Here is a 16,500-nt window from a genome sequence, read left to right on the forward strand (position 1 = left end):
AGCAATTTTATTGCTGGAATTCAACGGTACAACGGCCACGCATAGACCCCCATATTCTTCTTTTCCTTGCATATACATATATATGCAGTATATGCAAGGCATCAACTTCAGGTGTTTGCCGCTGAGTTGAAACTACCAGATAACATGCATTTGTCACGAACCTCGCCCTTCCACAGCAAGCAGCCATACACGAAGCACCACGTTAAATCCTCAGCACATTCGCTTCTACAAGAAGAGGCTTCCTCACGTTGCTTCGCACCAACAGGTGGGGAAAAGTCAGTATGAAAACAAGTCAGGTTCGAGTTGGATCGTCAAAACTTTGGTAGGAGTTTTCCTACCTGTAATTACCTCGGATGGCTGAAAAGAGTGTATGTGTAACTTACTTGCTGTGGTTGATGGGAGGCTGGTTTGGTCTCCACCAGATCTATTTACGCCGAGATAGGCATGCGTTTTTAATCTGGTCTTCGGCAGCAGGCTATTTAGGGTTTGGTTTGCTCAGAGATTTATGGAGGATTCCTGAATATGTCAAAGATGCCAATGAAGATCCCAGATACATTGAAGAACTGATAAAAAATATGAAGAAAAAAAAGAAGGTGAAATATTAATTATTAAAACAAAAAATACATAAAAGAATTTTCTGTAAAAAATTTTATTTCCTCTTTTAATAGCCTCCATACAATATTTTCAGGCAATTTGGAGGAGTTGTTGTCGGAAATCTATGGGTATTCCGAGAAAAGTGAATATTTATGTCATTGTAGTTTCTCAATTTATATAAACAGGGTTGGATTTTCCAATTAGCTATTCCAGAAGAAAAAGTGTTTGGCATTGATTTCAGCTTTCTTGAATTCTTCATCCCAGTTGCAATTGCTTTGGGTTGTGTAAATACCATTACTTCTTAAAAGAGATTGTTAATACTTGTTTGCTATTTACTAGGGGTGCATGCTGTTGGAAATGTTGGAAGAATACAGGGATCTTTTCTCTATCCATTAATAGGAGCTTCATCTCTATTAATCCTGAAATTTTTGGATGTTGAAGGAATATCAATTGCAGCTTTTCTTTCTTCTGCATTGTTTGAAGCCAAAGCTGCCCAGTGGAGAAGGAAACCAAGGCCTAAACATAGTTTATGCAGGTGAAGCACTGTGAAAGCGCTGAAAAACAGCAATCGGATGATGATTATCGCCTTACAAACAAAATATTTCTTTTAACAGGAGGATGTCTATGCTGGGCCTATGTGTGCTCCTGTACTCTAGTCTTTGGTTATCGTATCTGTACTTCAATGCCGAGATGACAGACTCTTCCGGTGAATCCATAAAATTCCGCGATGGTAAACTAGCATATAGATTAATTAAGAAAATTTTCAACTGTAATGATTGAGGAAATAAAGGAGTTGCAAATTTCCTGACCTCGCCGCTATGGACGGATTTCAAGCGTACTTTCCACACGTTAATTAGCTCGCTGTGGCATCGAGGATGGCAAGAAACCTGGAAACAATTTATGGATGACTTGGACCCATTTGGTGAACACCAAGCATTAAAGGTGAGCTTATTTTGGTACATCACACGCCATTTATATTACTAAATTCTGTCGCTTTCTAATAAAGGTCTTGGGGCTTGAAAATAATGCAACACAATTAGAAATCACTGCCAAATGGCGGAAGCTATCCAAAGAATGGCACCCTGATCGTTACGTAGATGCCGATAAGAAACTGGAAGCCCAGGAAAAATTCATGGAGTTCAGCGCTGCATATGAAACAATTTCGAAAATTAAAACTCGGCGCGCTAGGAAGAACAACTCTTTCCAAGACTACTAAGAAGCCAATTCTAATAACAATTAATCAAATTCTTTTTGTTTCTCGGCCAGATAGCACTATCTGAACTCTCAGTCACGTCAGGTCTGATAACACTTAATTTATGTCTCCTTTTTTAGCGTTATTATTTGTTGCTTTGGAACCATCAGTCTATGACCAGAGTACGTTCCATCTATCCGTCCGCATTGAAGGAATTGTAACAGCCTTTTTTTGTCTATACACACTTGAAGATGTAACGTTAAACTGAATGATTTTTATTATTTATCTTTATTTTGTTTCCAAATCTCAAAGTGAAATAGAAAAATGATTCTATCTGGGACATACATTAACAGTCATTTTCTTATACTATAATAACACATTGATTTGCAAATTTTAATACATAGAAAGGAATAAGAAACTAAAGGGAAAGTGTTGTTCGTCTTTAGAAAGAAGTCCTGAGACCTGACTGAGAAAGGAATGATTTGCTTTCTCAAACGAAGTGGGTATCGGATATTCAAATCAACGCCATCTGCTGCTGGGATTGTCAACTAAACGTAGGAACTGTCAGGCTGAACTTGAAGCCAGAAAAAATTTCGGCTTTTATGAAATAAAAAGATGCGCACATATTTCAAACGTAAATCCTTAAGGCAATGCAAATCATAATAAATAAATGCTTTAAATTAATTACACACTGTAAGAACTACAGATAAAAGAAAATTCATTTCATTAATGAATTTTAAACAAAATACCCAAGGCAACCCCGCCTGCAGCATGGCGTCAACGCCGAAATAAATCTCTTAAACATTTTGGAACCGGCGTGAAAGTTATATTGGTTAAATACATCATTTAGTAGACAACTTGGCGAGAGAAAAGGTAAAGATCTTTAATTAAGTAATTAGTGGGAGAATGGCTATTTAAATTTTCCACTAAATCCTCGTGTACGAGTTGTTTACAGTTTTTCACGCTCGTCTGGATGAAATGCGTGGTCTACTTTAATGCAGCTTTTGAAACTACAACACGTCAAAACAAACCTTATGTATTTATTCTTAGCTGTTTTACTTATTTAATATAGAGCCATGGCGGGAGTTGATCAACTAAAGATGGAAGAACTAGACCATGAAGCATATGAATCAGAAAACCTTCAAGACACCAATGACTTTACAGGAGATAATGGTGCTGGAGACACTGATTCCATGATGGAAGATCCCGTGAGTGTTAAGATGTCTCAGAGAGTGGAAAAAACTGTGTTCTAATCTTGGTTCTAATCTTGCACTTCTTCAGGAACTGGAAGCCATCAAGGCTCGCGTAAGGGAAATGGAAGAAGAAGCTGAGAAGCTGAAGATGCTGCAATCAGAGGTGGAAAAGCAAATTAACAGTCCAACGGGTGTTGGTAAGTCTTTACATAGCATCTCTCTAGAATGATTTATTCATTCCAATCTGGTTTCTTTCTTACATTTCAGCAAGTTCACCCAATATGTCAGTCGAAGAAAAGATAGAAGTGGATGGCCGATCAGTCTTTGTTGGAAATGTAAGCTAAAAATTGACACTCTTTAAAAGGTTGTTAATGAATGATAAAATTGATCCAGGTTGACTATGGGGCAACAGCAGAAGAATTAGAACAGCATTTCCATGGCTGTGGTTCCATTAACAGGGTTACCATTTTATGTAACAAATGGGATGGCCAGCCAAAGGGGTTCGCATATATTGAGTTTGGAGACAAAGATTCTGTTCAAACTGCCATGGCGCTGGATGAATCTCTCTTTCGGGGCCGACAGATCAAAGTATGTAGACATGGCTTCAGGCAACTGCATTAAAATTATATACATATGAATTTATTACTTATACTTATATATTAATAAATTTTCTCCTTAGGTCATGTTAAAACGTACCAACAAGCCAGGAATTAGTTCTAGCAACAGACCTCCAAGGGGTGCTAGAGGTCGTGGAGCGAGGGGAACTCGTGCGTTTCCTTCTTTCGGGTTCAGACCAATGAGAAGACCTAGGTATGTTGGTGGGCCACTTGGCTAAATATTTTAAAATCCTGATTTTTTACGAGTTTTTTTTTATATTTTCGACAGAGGTAGGAGGGCAGCATTTTTCGCACCTTATTAAACAAGACTTGCCGTCGTATTTTTTTTTTTTTTGTCTGCCCAAGATTTAACAAAGTTTCGTTTGAAAGCTGATGAGATGGGGAAGGGGTATGATTCGTGAAAAATCAGTTCACCCGGGCTCCATTTTTAAGGAAATTCTGATGCTGCTGATGTCTCTTTTGTTGAAATGGACTGAAGTGAGAACTGTTTTTAAAGGAATTCTGCGTTCTGTACTTGACTGCTCGTTGGGATCACGTGCGATTGACAGAATGGATTAATACAACTGTGGACAACTGTCAAAACATTAAAGTCCATTTTGACGAAAAATATTCTTCCATGTTTTCGTAACAGTGGGCAAGGGTTGATGGATGGCCAGATGATGGACCCATGGGAAATATGGTATGTAACGAGACGTGCACAACTCGACACTTACCGTTTCCAATGCATCCTGCATGATTGTTATAACGGTGAGGTATAATATTTTGCTGTGGAGAATTTTGCTAACTTCATAGATCACCTAGGTCTTCCGAATGCAAATTTATCGAAACTTTCGGTAAGCGTAAATAGTGGCGTTGTATTTCGGTCTTATGAGTCGCTTGTTTCGATAATCGAGAATCAATCGCATTGCAACAACATTTGGCATTACCCTTCTATCAGGTTTTTTTACATTTTATAATTTTGGCTTAAAATTACATTTTCTTTTTCTTGTCGGAATCTCAGTAACGCAAATCGCCGTTATGTTTCCATAAGAAACAGGGTGTAATCAGTTTTAGATCGCCCTTAGTAAACTAAGGTGTACGTTAGGTCTAAAACAGATGTAACTAACTGCATGTTTATATACCTTGAGGTATATAAGTAAGACAAAAAGTAGGTACCAAAGCTTACCTTAACTTTAATAAGCGAGATCCATGTGTTGCGTTCGTTTCGAAATACTTCATTGAGGTTGAATTAAGGCAGAGTTCAGATCTTCCTGTAAGGTTTAGCGCGAAATCATTCCTATCCGGTCTGCTTGATCTGTCCGTCTTTGTTCACATTTTAGGGTATTCTTTCATTTTGACACTCAGAATTTTCTGCCGTTCTACGATTTGTATATAGTTGAACTGAAGCATTCCTGAATCACCTTAGCTACCACCGCCCTCTTTCAAACTGATTAGTTCAATGTCTTTCTTTTTGTTATTCCTTTTAGTAATAAAGGGATGTGTTTGAAGATCTGTTCCCGGGCGTTGAACTTGCGGCTAGATAAGAAAATTCACTTTTAAAGTTTCTAATCCAAGCAAGTGCTTAGTCCGTACCAAAAATATCGCTACCGAAGCTAACGTTTCAAATTCTTTAGTTAAAATTATTTTTTATTATATAAAAAATTACTAAGTGCAATGACCCTTCGATATCCTGCCCAATTCCCATTTTTTTATGCGAACAATTTAAGGAAAATACCAAACAATAGGGCTACTCGCAACTACAAGGTCACCTTTTTATCGTTTCTTGTCCACCTGGCCCTGACAATTGAGGCGGTCCACTAAATAACATTATTTTGTTGTTTCTGGCTTAGCGCTGGACGATGATGGCAAGAAACATGACCTTCTTGATCATGACATTGTTGTCTGGATCCAACTCCCAGGTTACAAGCTATTTAACATGAATGTTTTCAAGAGCGCAGTCATCTTCTTTTCTTTCATAAATTCGTTTCGAATGATATAGCAAATTCAGTCGCCGAAATGAGTTTCCGTCATTTTTCCAATTTAGCGATTAGTTTTCTATAGCTACGAATTCTTGTCCGATCATCGGCGTTCGTTCAACCAAAATTCAGTGGACTGGATTGGTATAAAAGGGCTGTGTAAGGCTGTTTGCTCAACAGTTTGCGAACAGCTCGTTTTTAAGCAATTGGCTCGATCTGATTCGTCTAAGTGAACATTACTTTGAAGTAAGAAATGCGTCTCATTTTATCCGTCGTAATTTTCTTTGCTGCTTGCGCGGACATGAGAAAAGCAGAAAACTACAGGTATAATGCCGTAGACGCAAGACTTCTATTCAAACCAAAGATTTCCTTGGCGACTCAAACGACAACGACTACGTCAACCTTCACTGTTTCTTGTACAAAATCCACTACGGCTTGTGCGGCTCCTGCTCCTGAAGGTGGAATGGTTTTTCGTGGTCGAAGAGACAAAAGTGAAAACGAAGAACAATTTCCTGCTGACCCCACTCCTGTCCAAGGGTAACTAGTTTTCCTCATTTATTATTCAGTCGTTATGCGAAACAAAAGCTGTAATAAACGTATTTTTTTTTTTTTTCTGGTGATAAAAGAGTTGAAGCTACCCAAGTGCCAAATCGAGAGGCACGCGCTGCAGATCCACAGTACGTCATGTCTCCGCTTTCGTATTATGCTCAAGAGATCCAATCTGGCATAAATAGCAACCCATTCAACTATCACTCGATTTCCCTCCGCGACGACTCATATCCACAACCTGCAGTTGGCCAACAACGAATTTTTGGCGTCAACCTTAATGGAAATCAAGCAGGTTCTTTCTTCGGAAGCCCGAATTTGTTTCCTGCACTTCCAGGAGTTGTGTACACGTTTACGTCGACATTTACCATAACGAGCTTTACGGTCACTACGTCAACTTCGACCCCAGCTTGTTCTGCGCCGGGGATGTTACAGTGTCCATAAGAAAAGCTAATTGTGACATCGGACATGAGATTGTCAAAACGGATTAATATGCGGAACATTAATTAGCTCCACATAAAAAAAAATATATACATTAACCAATGCTTTAGTCTCTAGGACGTAAGCTGCAACATTGTAACGTTGTTAATTTTAATACATTTCATAACAGATTATTGTCTTTCAGTATTCTATGGTATAGCAGTAGTTTCGGGAATTTTTTGGAGATCCAGCACTGACATCAAATGACAACACCGTCCTTCTACCCTCAACAAACCCCTACCCCATCCAAATAAGCTAATTAAGCTCGTGCAAAAGAAATATAAAGGGTAATGAAAAAAAATATATATTTAACAAAAACACTGATTTATCCAAATCAGCGTTCCCAAAATGGGAAGGCAATACCCTTCCCACTTTTTCATTTTTGGCTAAATTTTAAATCTAGTTTAAAATACATGATTCCGATTCAAAATTAAACGAAAATCACAAATATGGCGTTTATTTTTTCATAGAACTCATAGTTTTTGAATAAACCGTAAAAAACAAAATTATGTCCACTAACAGCATTTTGATTCCGTTTATTCAAAAAACGCTATGTTGACGAGAAAACAAACAACTTAATCTAAATCAGCGTTTAATTTTGATCATACTGTATGATTTTTATAGAATTCCAACAGATGTCGATTTTGGCTGATTTCGACAAAAATGGGAAGGCTATACCCTTCCCACTTTTTCATTTTTGGCTAAATTTTAAATCTAGTTTAAAATACATGATTCCGATTCATAATTAAACGAAAATCACAAATATGGCGTTTATTTTTTCATAGGGCTCATAGTTTTTGAATAAATCGTAAAAAACAAAATTATGTCCACTAACAGCATTTTGATTCCGTTTATTCAAAAAACGCTATGTTGACGAGAAAACAAACAACTTAATCTAAATCAGCGTTTAATTTTGATCATACTGTATGATTTTTATAGAATTCCAACAGATGTCGATTTTGGCTGATTTCGACAAAAATGGGAAGGCTATACCCTTCCCACTTTTTCATTTTTGGCTAAATTTTAAATCTAGTTTAAAATACATGATTCCGATTCATAATTAAACGAAAATCACAAATATGGCGTTTATTTTTTCATAGGGCTCATAGTTTTTGAATAAATCGTAAAAAACAAAATTATGTCCACTAACAGCATTTTGATTCCGTTTATTCAAAAAACGCTATGTTGACGAGAAAACAAACAACTTAATCTAAATGAGCGTTTAATTTTGATCATACTGTATGATTTTTATAGAATTCCAACAGATGTCGATTTTGGCTGATTTCGACAAAAATGGGAAGGCTATACCCTTCCCACTTTTTCATTTTTGGCTAAATTTTAAATCTAGTTTAAAATACATGATTCCGATTCATAATTAAACGAAAATCACAAATATGGCGTTTATTTTTTCATAGGGCTCATAGTTTTTGAATAAATCGTAAAAAACAAAATTATGTCCACTAACAGCATTTTGATTCCGTTTATTCAAAAAACGCTATGTTGACGAGAAAACAAACAACTTAATCTAAATCAGCGTTTAATTTTGATCATACTGTATGATTTTTATAGAATTCCAACAGATGTCGATTTTGGCTGATTTCGACAAATATGGGAAGGCTATACCCTTCCCACTTTTTCATTTTTGGCTAAATTTTAAATCTAGTTTAAAATACATGATTCCGATTCATAATTAAACGAAAATCACAAATATGGCGTTTATTTTTTCATAGGGCTCATAGTTTTTGAATAAATCGTAAAAAACAAAATTATGTCCACTAACAGCATTTTGATTCCGTTTATTCAAAAAACGCTATGTTGACGAGAAAACAAACAACTTAATCTAAATCAGCGTTTAATTTTGATCATACTGTATGATTTTTATAGAATTCCAACAGATGTCGATTTTGGCTGATTTCGACAAAAATGGGAAGGCTATACCCTTCCCACTTTTTCATTTTTGGCTAAATTTTAAATCTAGTTTAAAATACATGATTCCGATTCATAATTAAACGAAAATCACAAATATGGCGTTTATTTTTTCATAGGGCTCATAGTTTTTGAATAAATCGTAAAAAACAAAATTATGTCCACTAACAGCATTTTGATTCCGTTTATTCAAAAAACGCTATGTTGACGAGAAAACAAACAACTTAATCTAAATGAGCGTTTAATTTTGATCATACTGTATGATTTTTATAGAATTCCAACAGATGTCGATTTTGGCTGATTTCGACAAAAATGGGAAGGCTATACCCTTCCCACTTTTTCATTTTTGGCTAAATTTTAAATCTAGTTTAAAATACATGATTCCGATTCATAATTAAACGAAAATCACAAATATGGCGTTTATTTTTTCATAGGGCTCATAGTTTTTGAATAAATCGTAAAAAACAAAATTATGTCCACTAACAGCATTTTGATTCCGTTTATTCAAAAAACGCTATGTTGACGAGAAAACAAACAACTTAATCTAAATGAGCGTTTAATTTTGATCATACTGTATGATTTTTATAGAATTCCAACAGATGTCGATTTTGGCTGATTTCGACAAAAATGGGAAGGCTATACCCTTCCCACTTTTTCATTTTTGGCTAAATTTTAAATCTAGTTTAAAATACATGATTCCGATTCATAATTAAACGAAAATCACAAATATGGCGTTTATTTTTTCATAGGGCTCATAGTTTTTGAATAAATCGTAAAAAACAAAATTATGTCCACTAACAGCATTTTGATTCCGTTTATTCAAAAAACGCTATGTTGACGAGAAAACAAACAACTTAATCTAAATCAGCGTTTAATTTTGATCATACTGTATGATTTTTATAGAATTCCAACAGATGTCGATTTTGGCTGATTTCGACAAAAATGGGAAGGCTATACCCTTCCCACTTTTTCATTTTTGGCTAAATTTTAAATCTAGTTTAAAATACATGATTCCGATTCATAATTAAACGAAAATCACAAATATGGCGTTTATTTTTTCATAGGGCTCATAGTTTTTGAATAAATCGTAAAAAACAAAATTATGTCCACTAACAGCATTTTGATTCCGTTTATTCAAAAAACGCTATGTTGACGAGAAAACAAACAACTTAATCTAAATCAGCGTTTAATTTTGATCATACTGTATGATTTTTATAGAATTCCAACAGATGTCGATTTTGGCTGATTTCGACAAAAATGGGAAGGCTATACCCTTCCCACTTTTTCATTTTTGGCTAAATTTTAAATCTAGTTTAAAATACATGATTCCGATTCATAATTAAACGAAAATCACAAATATGGCGTTTATTTTTTCATAGGGCTCATAGTTTTTGAATAAATCGTAAAAAACAAAATTATGTCCACTAACAGCATTTTGATTCCGTTTATTCAAAAAACGCTATGTTGACGAGAAAACAAACAACTTAATCTAAATCAGCGTTTAATTTTGATCATACTGTATGATTTTTATAGAATTCCAACAGATGTCGATTTTGGCTGATTTCGACAAATATGGGAAGGCTATACCCTTCCCACTTTTTCATTTTTGGCTAAATTTTAAATCTAGTTTAAAATACATGATTCCGATTCATAATTAAACGAAAATCACAAATATGGCGTTTATTTTTTCATAGGGCTCATAGTTTTTGAATAAATCGTAAAAAACAAAATTATGTCCACTAACAGCATTTTGATTCCGTTTATTCAAAAAACGCTATGTTGACGAGAAAACAAACAACTTAATCTAAATCAGCGTTTAATTTTGATCATACTGTATGATTTTTATAGAATTCCAACAGATGTCGATTTTGGCTGATTTCGACAAAAATGGGAAGGCTATACCCTTCCCACTTTTTCATTTTTGGCTAAATTTTAAATCTAGTTTAAAATACATGATTCCGATTCATAATTAAACGAAAATCACAAATATGGCGTTTATTTTTTCATAGGGCTCATAGTTTTTGAATAAATCGTAAAAAACAAAATTATGTCCACTAACAGCATTTTGATTCCGTTTATTCAAAAAACGCTATGTTGACGAGAAAACAAACAACTTAATCTAAATGAGCGTTTAATTTTGATCATACTGTATGATTTTTATAGAATTCCAACAGATGTCGATTTTGGCTGATTTCGACAAAAATGGGAAGGCTATACCCTTCCCACTTTTTCATTTTTGGCTAAATTTTAAATCTAGTTTAAAATACATGATTCCGATTCATAATTAAACGAAAATCACAAATATGGCGTTTATTTTTTCATAGGGCTCATAGTTTTTGAATAAATCGTAAAAAACAAAATTATGTCCACTAACAGCATTTTGATTCCGTTTATTCAAAAAACGCTATGTTGACGAGAAAACAAACAACTTAATCTAAATCAGCGTTTAATTTTGATCATACTGTATGATTTTTATAGAATTCCAACAGATGTCGATTTTGGCTGATTTCGACAAAAATGGGAAGGCTATACCCTTCCCACTTTTTCATTTTTGGCTAAATTTTAAATCTAGTTTAAAATACATGATTCCGATTCATAATTAAACGAAAATCACAAATATGGCGTTTATTTTTTCATAGGGCTCATAGTTTTTGAATAAATCGTAAAAAACAAAATTATGTCCACTAACAGCATTTTGATTCCGTTTATTCAAAAAACGCTATGTTGACGAGAAAACAAACAACTTAATCTAAATGAGCGTTTAATTTTGATCATACTGTATGATTTTTATAGAATTCCAACAGATGTCGATTTTGGCTGATTTCGACAAAAATGGGAAGGCTATACCCTTCCCACTTTTTCATTTTTGGCTAAATTTTAAATCTAGTTTAAAATACATGATTCCGATTCATAATTAAACGAAAATCACAAATATGGCGTTTATTTTTTCATAGGGCTCATAGTTTTTGAATAAATCGTAAAAAACAAAATTATGTCCACTAACAGCATTTTGATTCCGTTTATTCAAAAAACGCTATGTTGACGAGAAAACAAACAACTTAATCTAAATCAGCGTTTAATTTTGATCATACTGTATGATTTTTATAGAATTCCAACAGATGTCGATTTTGGCTGATTTCGACAAAAATGGGAAGGCTATACCCTTCCCACTTTTTCATTTTTGGCTAAATTTTAAATCTAGTTTAAAATACATGATTCCGATTCATAATTAAACGAAAATCACAAATATGGCGTTTATTTTTTCATAGGGTTCATAGTTTTTTTGGCGATTTCTGCAGTGGACGAGAAAACAAACTTTTTCTAAATCAGCGTTTTTACGAGATATTCAAAAACTATGATTCCTATGAAAAAATAAACGCCATATTTGTAATTTTCGTTTAATCTTGAATCGGAATCATGTATTTTAAACTAGATTTAGATTTTAGAATTTCCCACTTTTTTCAAATTCTGCTTAGACGATATGTCTTGAAATTCAACAAAAATCAATAACTCAATCAAAATTGAACACTATTTTCGATTGAGTTATTGATTTTCTCGTTAAACCAGCGATTTTACCTTTAAAATTACCTGGTTTAGCACAATCACCATACCACCACGGTATAATAGGTTATACTGGTAACCTATTATACCATGATACCACCGGCACCTAGTATCCTCTGGGCAAGAGATTTTACCTTGTTCCGTACCAAAGCGCCAGTGCACAACATCAGTGTGTAACATCAATTACTGGAGCACTCTGGCGGTCCAAAACATGTAAAATACCGAAACGTACTAGCAATTTAGTATTGAAACAGCCAACGCCATCTCTGGAGTTTATACGCATAGCTCATGTGGTTTACTCCTCTACTCTATACATCATGACATAAACAAAGAGAAAATAATAATAATCTTCAGTGTCGTAGTAAGATAAAGAAGCCATTTCAATGTTGAAAAAGAAATAGAATTCGTGTTGTATACAAAATTATTGATGTTCTAGTGATAAAATATGTCGAAGATTAACACATCTTTCAGAGTAAAAATATATGATTTACCTCTGAATCGTTTTGCAAATGTAGCCTTACCACAGTATCTTCAGCAACTTCAACAACATCAAGACAACCTACACAAAGTATAAATTAGACAGTTTGTGTTACTCAACTTGGAATTATTAACTAAATTATTTTTTTACAGTATAAAAGCAACAGAGATTGGAAAAAAGTAAGAACAGAGCAGTTAAAAGGACAACAGGTTGCATCCCAATTAGAAGCTGCATTACAGGAGTTAGAAGGAGTTTCACAACATCTGACCTCAGATGATGAGATAGAGTTCGAAAAGAAAGTCAGGCCATATAAAAATCAAGCTCTTAATGCAATCAGAATTTTTAAACAAAACTCAGATAATTTCAACAATGTCTTTGAGTCACACACATCCGAGGAAGATCAAAAGAAACAGATTGAGTTAATTGAAGAAATTGTTATACCAGAAGAAATTGAAGTTGAGCAATGCAAAGCTCAATTTGAGACATATCAAAACTTGCAAAAAGATATAGAAGAGTTGCACGACCTATTTTCAGAGTTTTCACATCAAGTCAATGTTAGTATAATCCTTATGTTGCATACTAGAATCAGTATACAACTGATGTCAATTTTCCACATAGACTCAAGAGACGACAGTTTCCAACATTGAAGAGAATGTGGAGGCAGCTCTAGAAGATGTTAAAGAAGGACAGCAGAATTTGGCCAAGGCTGCAAGGTTTAAAACAACTCTTTACCCATTAACAGGAGCGCTAATTGGAACGTGCATTGGTGGTCCTATTGGGCTTCTTGCGGGTCTCAAAATTGGGGGTCTTGCTGCACTCGGAGGAACGGCACTAGGCTTTGCTAGTGGTCGTGGTCTGATGAGGTGGCAAGAATCGGCAGTCAACGAATCAGCAAATAACTTAACCAGAAGTCAATCAACCCCTACGAATTTAGGAAATAGTACCCAGTCTGGAAAGCTTCCATACTCTGTCAGCTTCAAAGAAGATTGAGGCCTTTCAATTTGCTTCTAGTACTGATTTTCATACAGATTTGATAAAAAACATTGTGTCAATATACATACATTTTCAGGTTAACAGAGACAAAACGAAGTATATTCTACCTTTGATGACCGACTGCATCGTAATTATTATAAATGTCATGAATTATTATTTTATTTCTCTGTAATATGTTAAGAAATTTTCAAGCACCTTCACGAATAAAATTTTGTACAATATGATTTTCCGTTAGGGAACCTGACAGCAGAAAAATTTTATTACAAGACTACAAACTACGTGGGCGATAGTAAAAACACATAGGATACAAGCCTATAACAGCTGCATCTTTATTACTATTCTTTTTGTTTTCCTGATTAGGCAATAGTATTCCTTAGTTTGAATGGAAGAGTAAATAAAACTAATATCGTCTGTGCGCAGTTGCACTTCTATCAAAATCGGTACAGTGCGGTACCCATCCCTGCAGACAACATGTGGGATTTTGAAATAAATGAGACACAAAATCAGCGTGGAGGATAGGTGACCATTTTCAGGAAGGACGGGGATAAAGGTATTTTTTTCGTCGAGAAAGGTTGATTTCCTACCGAAAGATCCCCATAAATAAATTAGGTTTATCAATAAAAAAGCAATTATTATCAGTCCTACTTAAAAGAGCAATTTTTTTCTTTTTTCCTTCCGTTTAACGACTAATCGGACAACTGTCAATTTCAGCAGAGCAATAACGCAAAACAAAAAAAAAGTTTGCAATGTGTTACCTGACTTCAAATCAGCGGGATGAGACGGACTTTCTCCCCTTCACTGTAAAAAGAGCACCAACTGGCTCTTGAATCAAACTTTAAAATCACTCACATTGCAAAAGTTCGACGAAATGTTTCATTGCTAGATTTGTAGAAAAATTCAAAAACAGGAAGAAAAAAAAACATTGCGGTGGGTAACTGGCGGAAAGTCGCCGTTCTTCGGAGTCACCCGTTTTCGACTTGTGACGACATTTTTTTCGTGTGGCAATGTGGTCGTGTAGGGAAGTTGTCTACCAAGATGTTTTCAAAATTTCGGTTTCTCTTTGTGAGAACATCTCTACGATAGCGTATTTGAAAGGTAGTTTAGTCTGTCGCCATCCTGCTGCGTACTCGTGAACCAGTAGAGTCACATACCTTCTTTACTAAAGAGACAGTTCTTTTTATTTCCGTCTAACTAATGATGAGGGAAGGGAGAAATCGAGAAAGAGAGAGAAGATTTCGGTACCTGCCGCAATTATTTTTCTGCTTTTGTACATTGCCTTTTCGTTACATTTTCTCAAATTTTCTCTTGTCTTTTCAACGTTTTTGACTTGGCCCTGCAAAATTTTTGAAGTGCCGCATTCTTCGTTTCTGGCACTAGTATGGCATCCAATCATCTCTCCATGAAATCTGTTACAAAGGTCTTTAGCAGTTAAATTATGTCACTCATGCATTACGTAACTGGAAAATCTAAAAGAAGCTATAGAGGGCAGTTTTCTATATCGTTGTCCAAGTCACGGGCAGCTTACATTGAAACAATAAGAAACGGTTGGGGCACACATCACAACTACATAATAGTATTAGAATTATTTAATCATAGTCGCACTCATTTTACATTACCATTTGTCGAAATCATTTTTGTATACATGTTGAGTGAAACATGCACAATTTTACGTTTTTTGGATTAGTTGTTTTCTGTATTACATGAATGAAAATTCAAACGTAACGATGGCAACCATTGATGAACCACGGATGACTTTGATGATCTTCGCCATCTATCATGATATCTGTGTCGATGGAGGGGCGTCTACAATGAATATCAATAAAATTATAGGGAACCTGTTAACCCACCCCAAGACATCCATCCTCACCAACTCATTGACTAAGATTCAAAAGGGGTAGTTTTCAGTTTTACATTCTATCCCACTAGTACTATATCCCTCAATTCAGTGTTGTATTTTTTTAACCCCATCGCCTGAACTTGCAACTTTGGAATGTTCAGCTGTACAACTAACGCTATTTTTCTTTAAAAATTTCAAACCCAGGGCATCTACCACACAGTGGTGGTATTAGACTGATATTTAACGGACAGGAGGGTTCCGAGTACCATTGCGCATATTCTAGGTCACTGCATACTGGATCTGCAAGGTTATTCGTGTGGTGAAGAACGGCCTATGGACTGCCAATTCAATACTAAGTTAGCAGGTTCGATTTTTACGCAACAGTGTACGGTACCACGGGGCTGAGATCGCAGCATTAGTAATATGTCACGTCGTTGTGTGGGCGTCATAAATCTAATTTTGTTACGGATGTGGTAGTATCTGTGTTTTCTTTTATCTGTACTGAGACATGACTCTTCATGCACGTCCAACGTAGTACATCTTCAAATTCCATTTGTCTTTTAAGGAACTCTGTATAGTTAGACAGCAGGCATTAAGAATTATATTATTTATACTAAAATATTACAGGTAAAATTGCGTTACCTATGACAACTTAATGCGTCGAGCATGTCCCTTGAGGTAGGAACTTTCTCTGTAGAATCCTACTTTTCAATTTTAATAGGGACCAGTTGTACGAACTCAATCGAAAAAGGGTCTGCGTTTCAACAGGTGCTTCCTTTGCTCCTTCGTTACATGCATCTTCTTGTAAGCTTTAAACAAACGGCGACACCCACACAATTTTAGCCGAAAGTTTACTGATGGCGTGTAGACGACATGCGATGAAGACGTACGTACCGTACAACCTGTTCCGCTTATTTTTTGCTGTTCCTTTCGTTGAAATCTAATGACACGGTTGACTTGGGATGACAAACCGGGAATGAGCGGTGTATACTCTTTTCCCTATGTTTTTTTTTTCTCTGTGAAAAGGTCAATAACTTGATATTCTTACCTAAATTCTTGCTGGAGAAAATGAATGTCTTCACCGACATCCGAGTTGGATTGGATTCCAACTATTACTACTCGTCAAGT

At 35.3% G+C, this 16,500-nt stretch overlaps 4 protein-coding genes across 6 annotated transcripts; all 4 read left to right on the forward strand.

Annotated features, from left to right (window-relative positions):
• The first annotated feature begins 154 nt into the window (after positions 1-154).
• Positions 155-2,050, forward strand: LOC116916141 (dnaJ homolog subfamily C member 22). Its single transcript, XM_032921345.2, has 7 exons — positions 155-593; positions 669-722; positions 780-873; positions 934-1,129; positions 1,209-1,324; positions 1,385-1,536; positions 1,601-2,050. The coding sequence occupies exons 1-7, from the start codon at positions 354-356 to the stop codon at positions 1,808-1,810; spliced, it is 1,062 nt and encodes a 353-aa protein (XP_032777236.2). The 5' UTR covers positions 155-353; the 3' UTR covers positions 1,811-2,050.
• A 455-nt stretch (positions 2,051-2,505) lies between these two features.
• Positions 2,506-4,203, forward strand: LOC116916142 (polyadenylate-binding protein 2). Of its 2 annotated transcripts, none has more exons than XM_032921346.2 (7): positions 2,506-2,659; positions 2,859-2,994; positions 3,068-3,176; positions 3,247-3,314; positions 3,373-3,567; positions 3,659-3,789; positions 3,865-4,203. In XM_032921346.2, the coding sequence occupies exons 2-7, from the start codon at positions 2,863-2,865 to the stop codon at positions 3,896-3,898; spliced, it is 669 nt and encodes a 222-aa protein (XP_032777237.1). In that variant the 5' UTR covers positions 2,506-2,659; positions 2,859-2,862; the 3' UTR covers positions 3,899-4,203. The 2 variants fall into 2 exon arrangements, with proteins under 2 accessions (XP_032777237.1, XP_032777239.1); XM_032921348.2 differs by having other exon boundaries at positions 2,558-2,659; positions 2,837-2,994.
• Positions 4,204-5,707: 1,504 nt separating this feature from the next.
• On the forward strand, positions 5,708-6,709 carry LOC116916144. Its single transcript, XM_032921349.2, has 2 exons — positions 5,708-6,088; positions 6,178-6,709. The coding sequence occupies exons 1-2, from the start codon at positions 5,805-5,807 to the stop codon at positions 6,539-6,541; spliced, it is 648 nt and encodes a 215-aa protein (XP_032777240.2). The 5' UTR covers positions 5,708-5,804; the 3' UTR covers positions 6,542-6,709.
• A 5,633-nt stretch (positions 6,710-12,342) lies between these two features.
• On the forward strand, positions 12,343-13,759 carry LOC123469598 (syntaxin-17-like). 2 transcript variants are annotated; one of them, XM_045168621.1, is made up of 4 exons: positions 12,343-12,632; positions 12,695-13,096; positions 13,161-13,552; positions 13,612-13,759. In XM_045168621.1, exons 1-3 carry the CDS (start codon positions 12,510-12,512, stop codon positions 13,530-13,532), a joined length of 897 nt encoding a protein of 298 aa, XP_045024556.1. In that variant the 5' UTR covers positions 12,343-12,509; the 3' UTR covers positions 13,533-13,552; positions 13,612-13,759. The 2 variants fall into 2 exon arrangements, with proteins under 2 accessions (XP_045024556.1, XP_045024555.1); XM_045168620.1 differs by having other exon boundaries at positions 13,161-13,759.
• The last annotated feature ends 2,741 nt before the right edge of the window (positions 13,760-16,500 follow it).

Source organism: Daphnia magna, linkage group LG2 (assembly GCF_020631705.1).
Source record: "Daphnia magna isolate NIES linkage group LG2, ASM2063170v1.1, whole genome shotgun sequence".
Taxonomy (NCBI): Eukaryota; Metazoa; Arthropoda; class Branchiopoda; order Diplostraca; family Daphniidae; genus Daphnia; species Daphnia magna.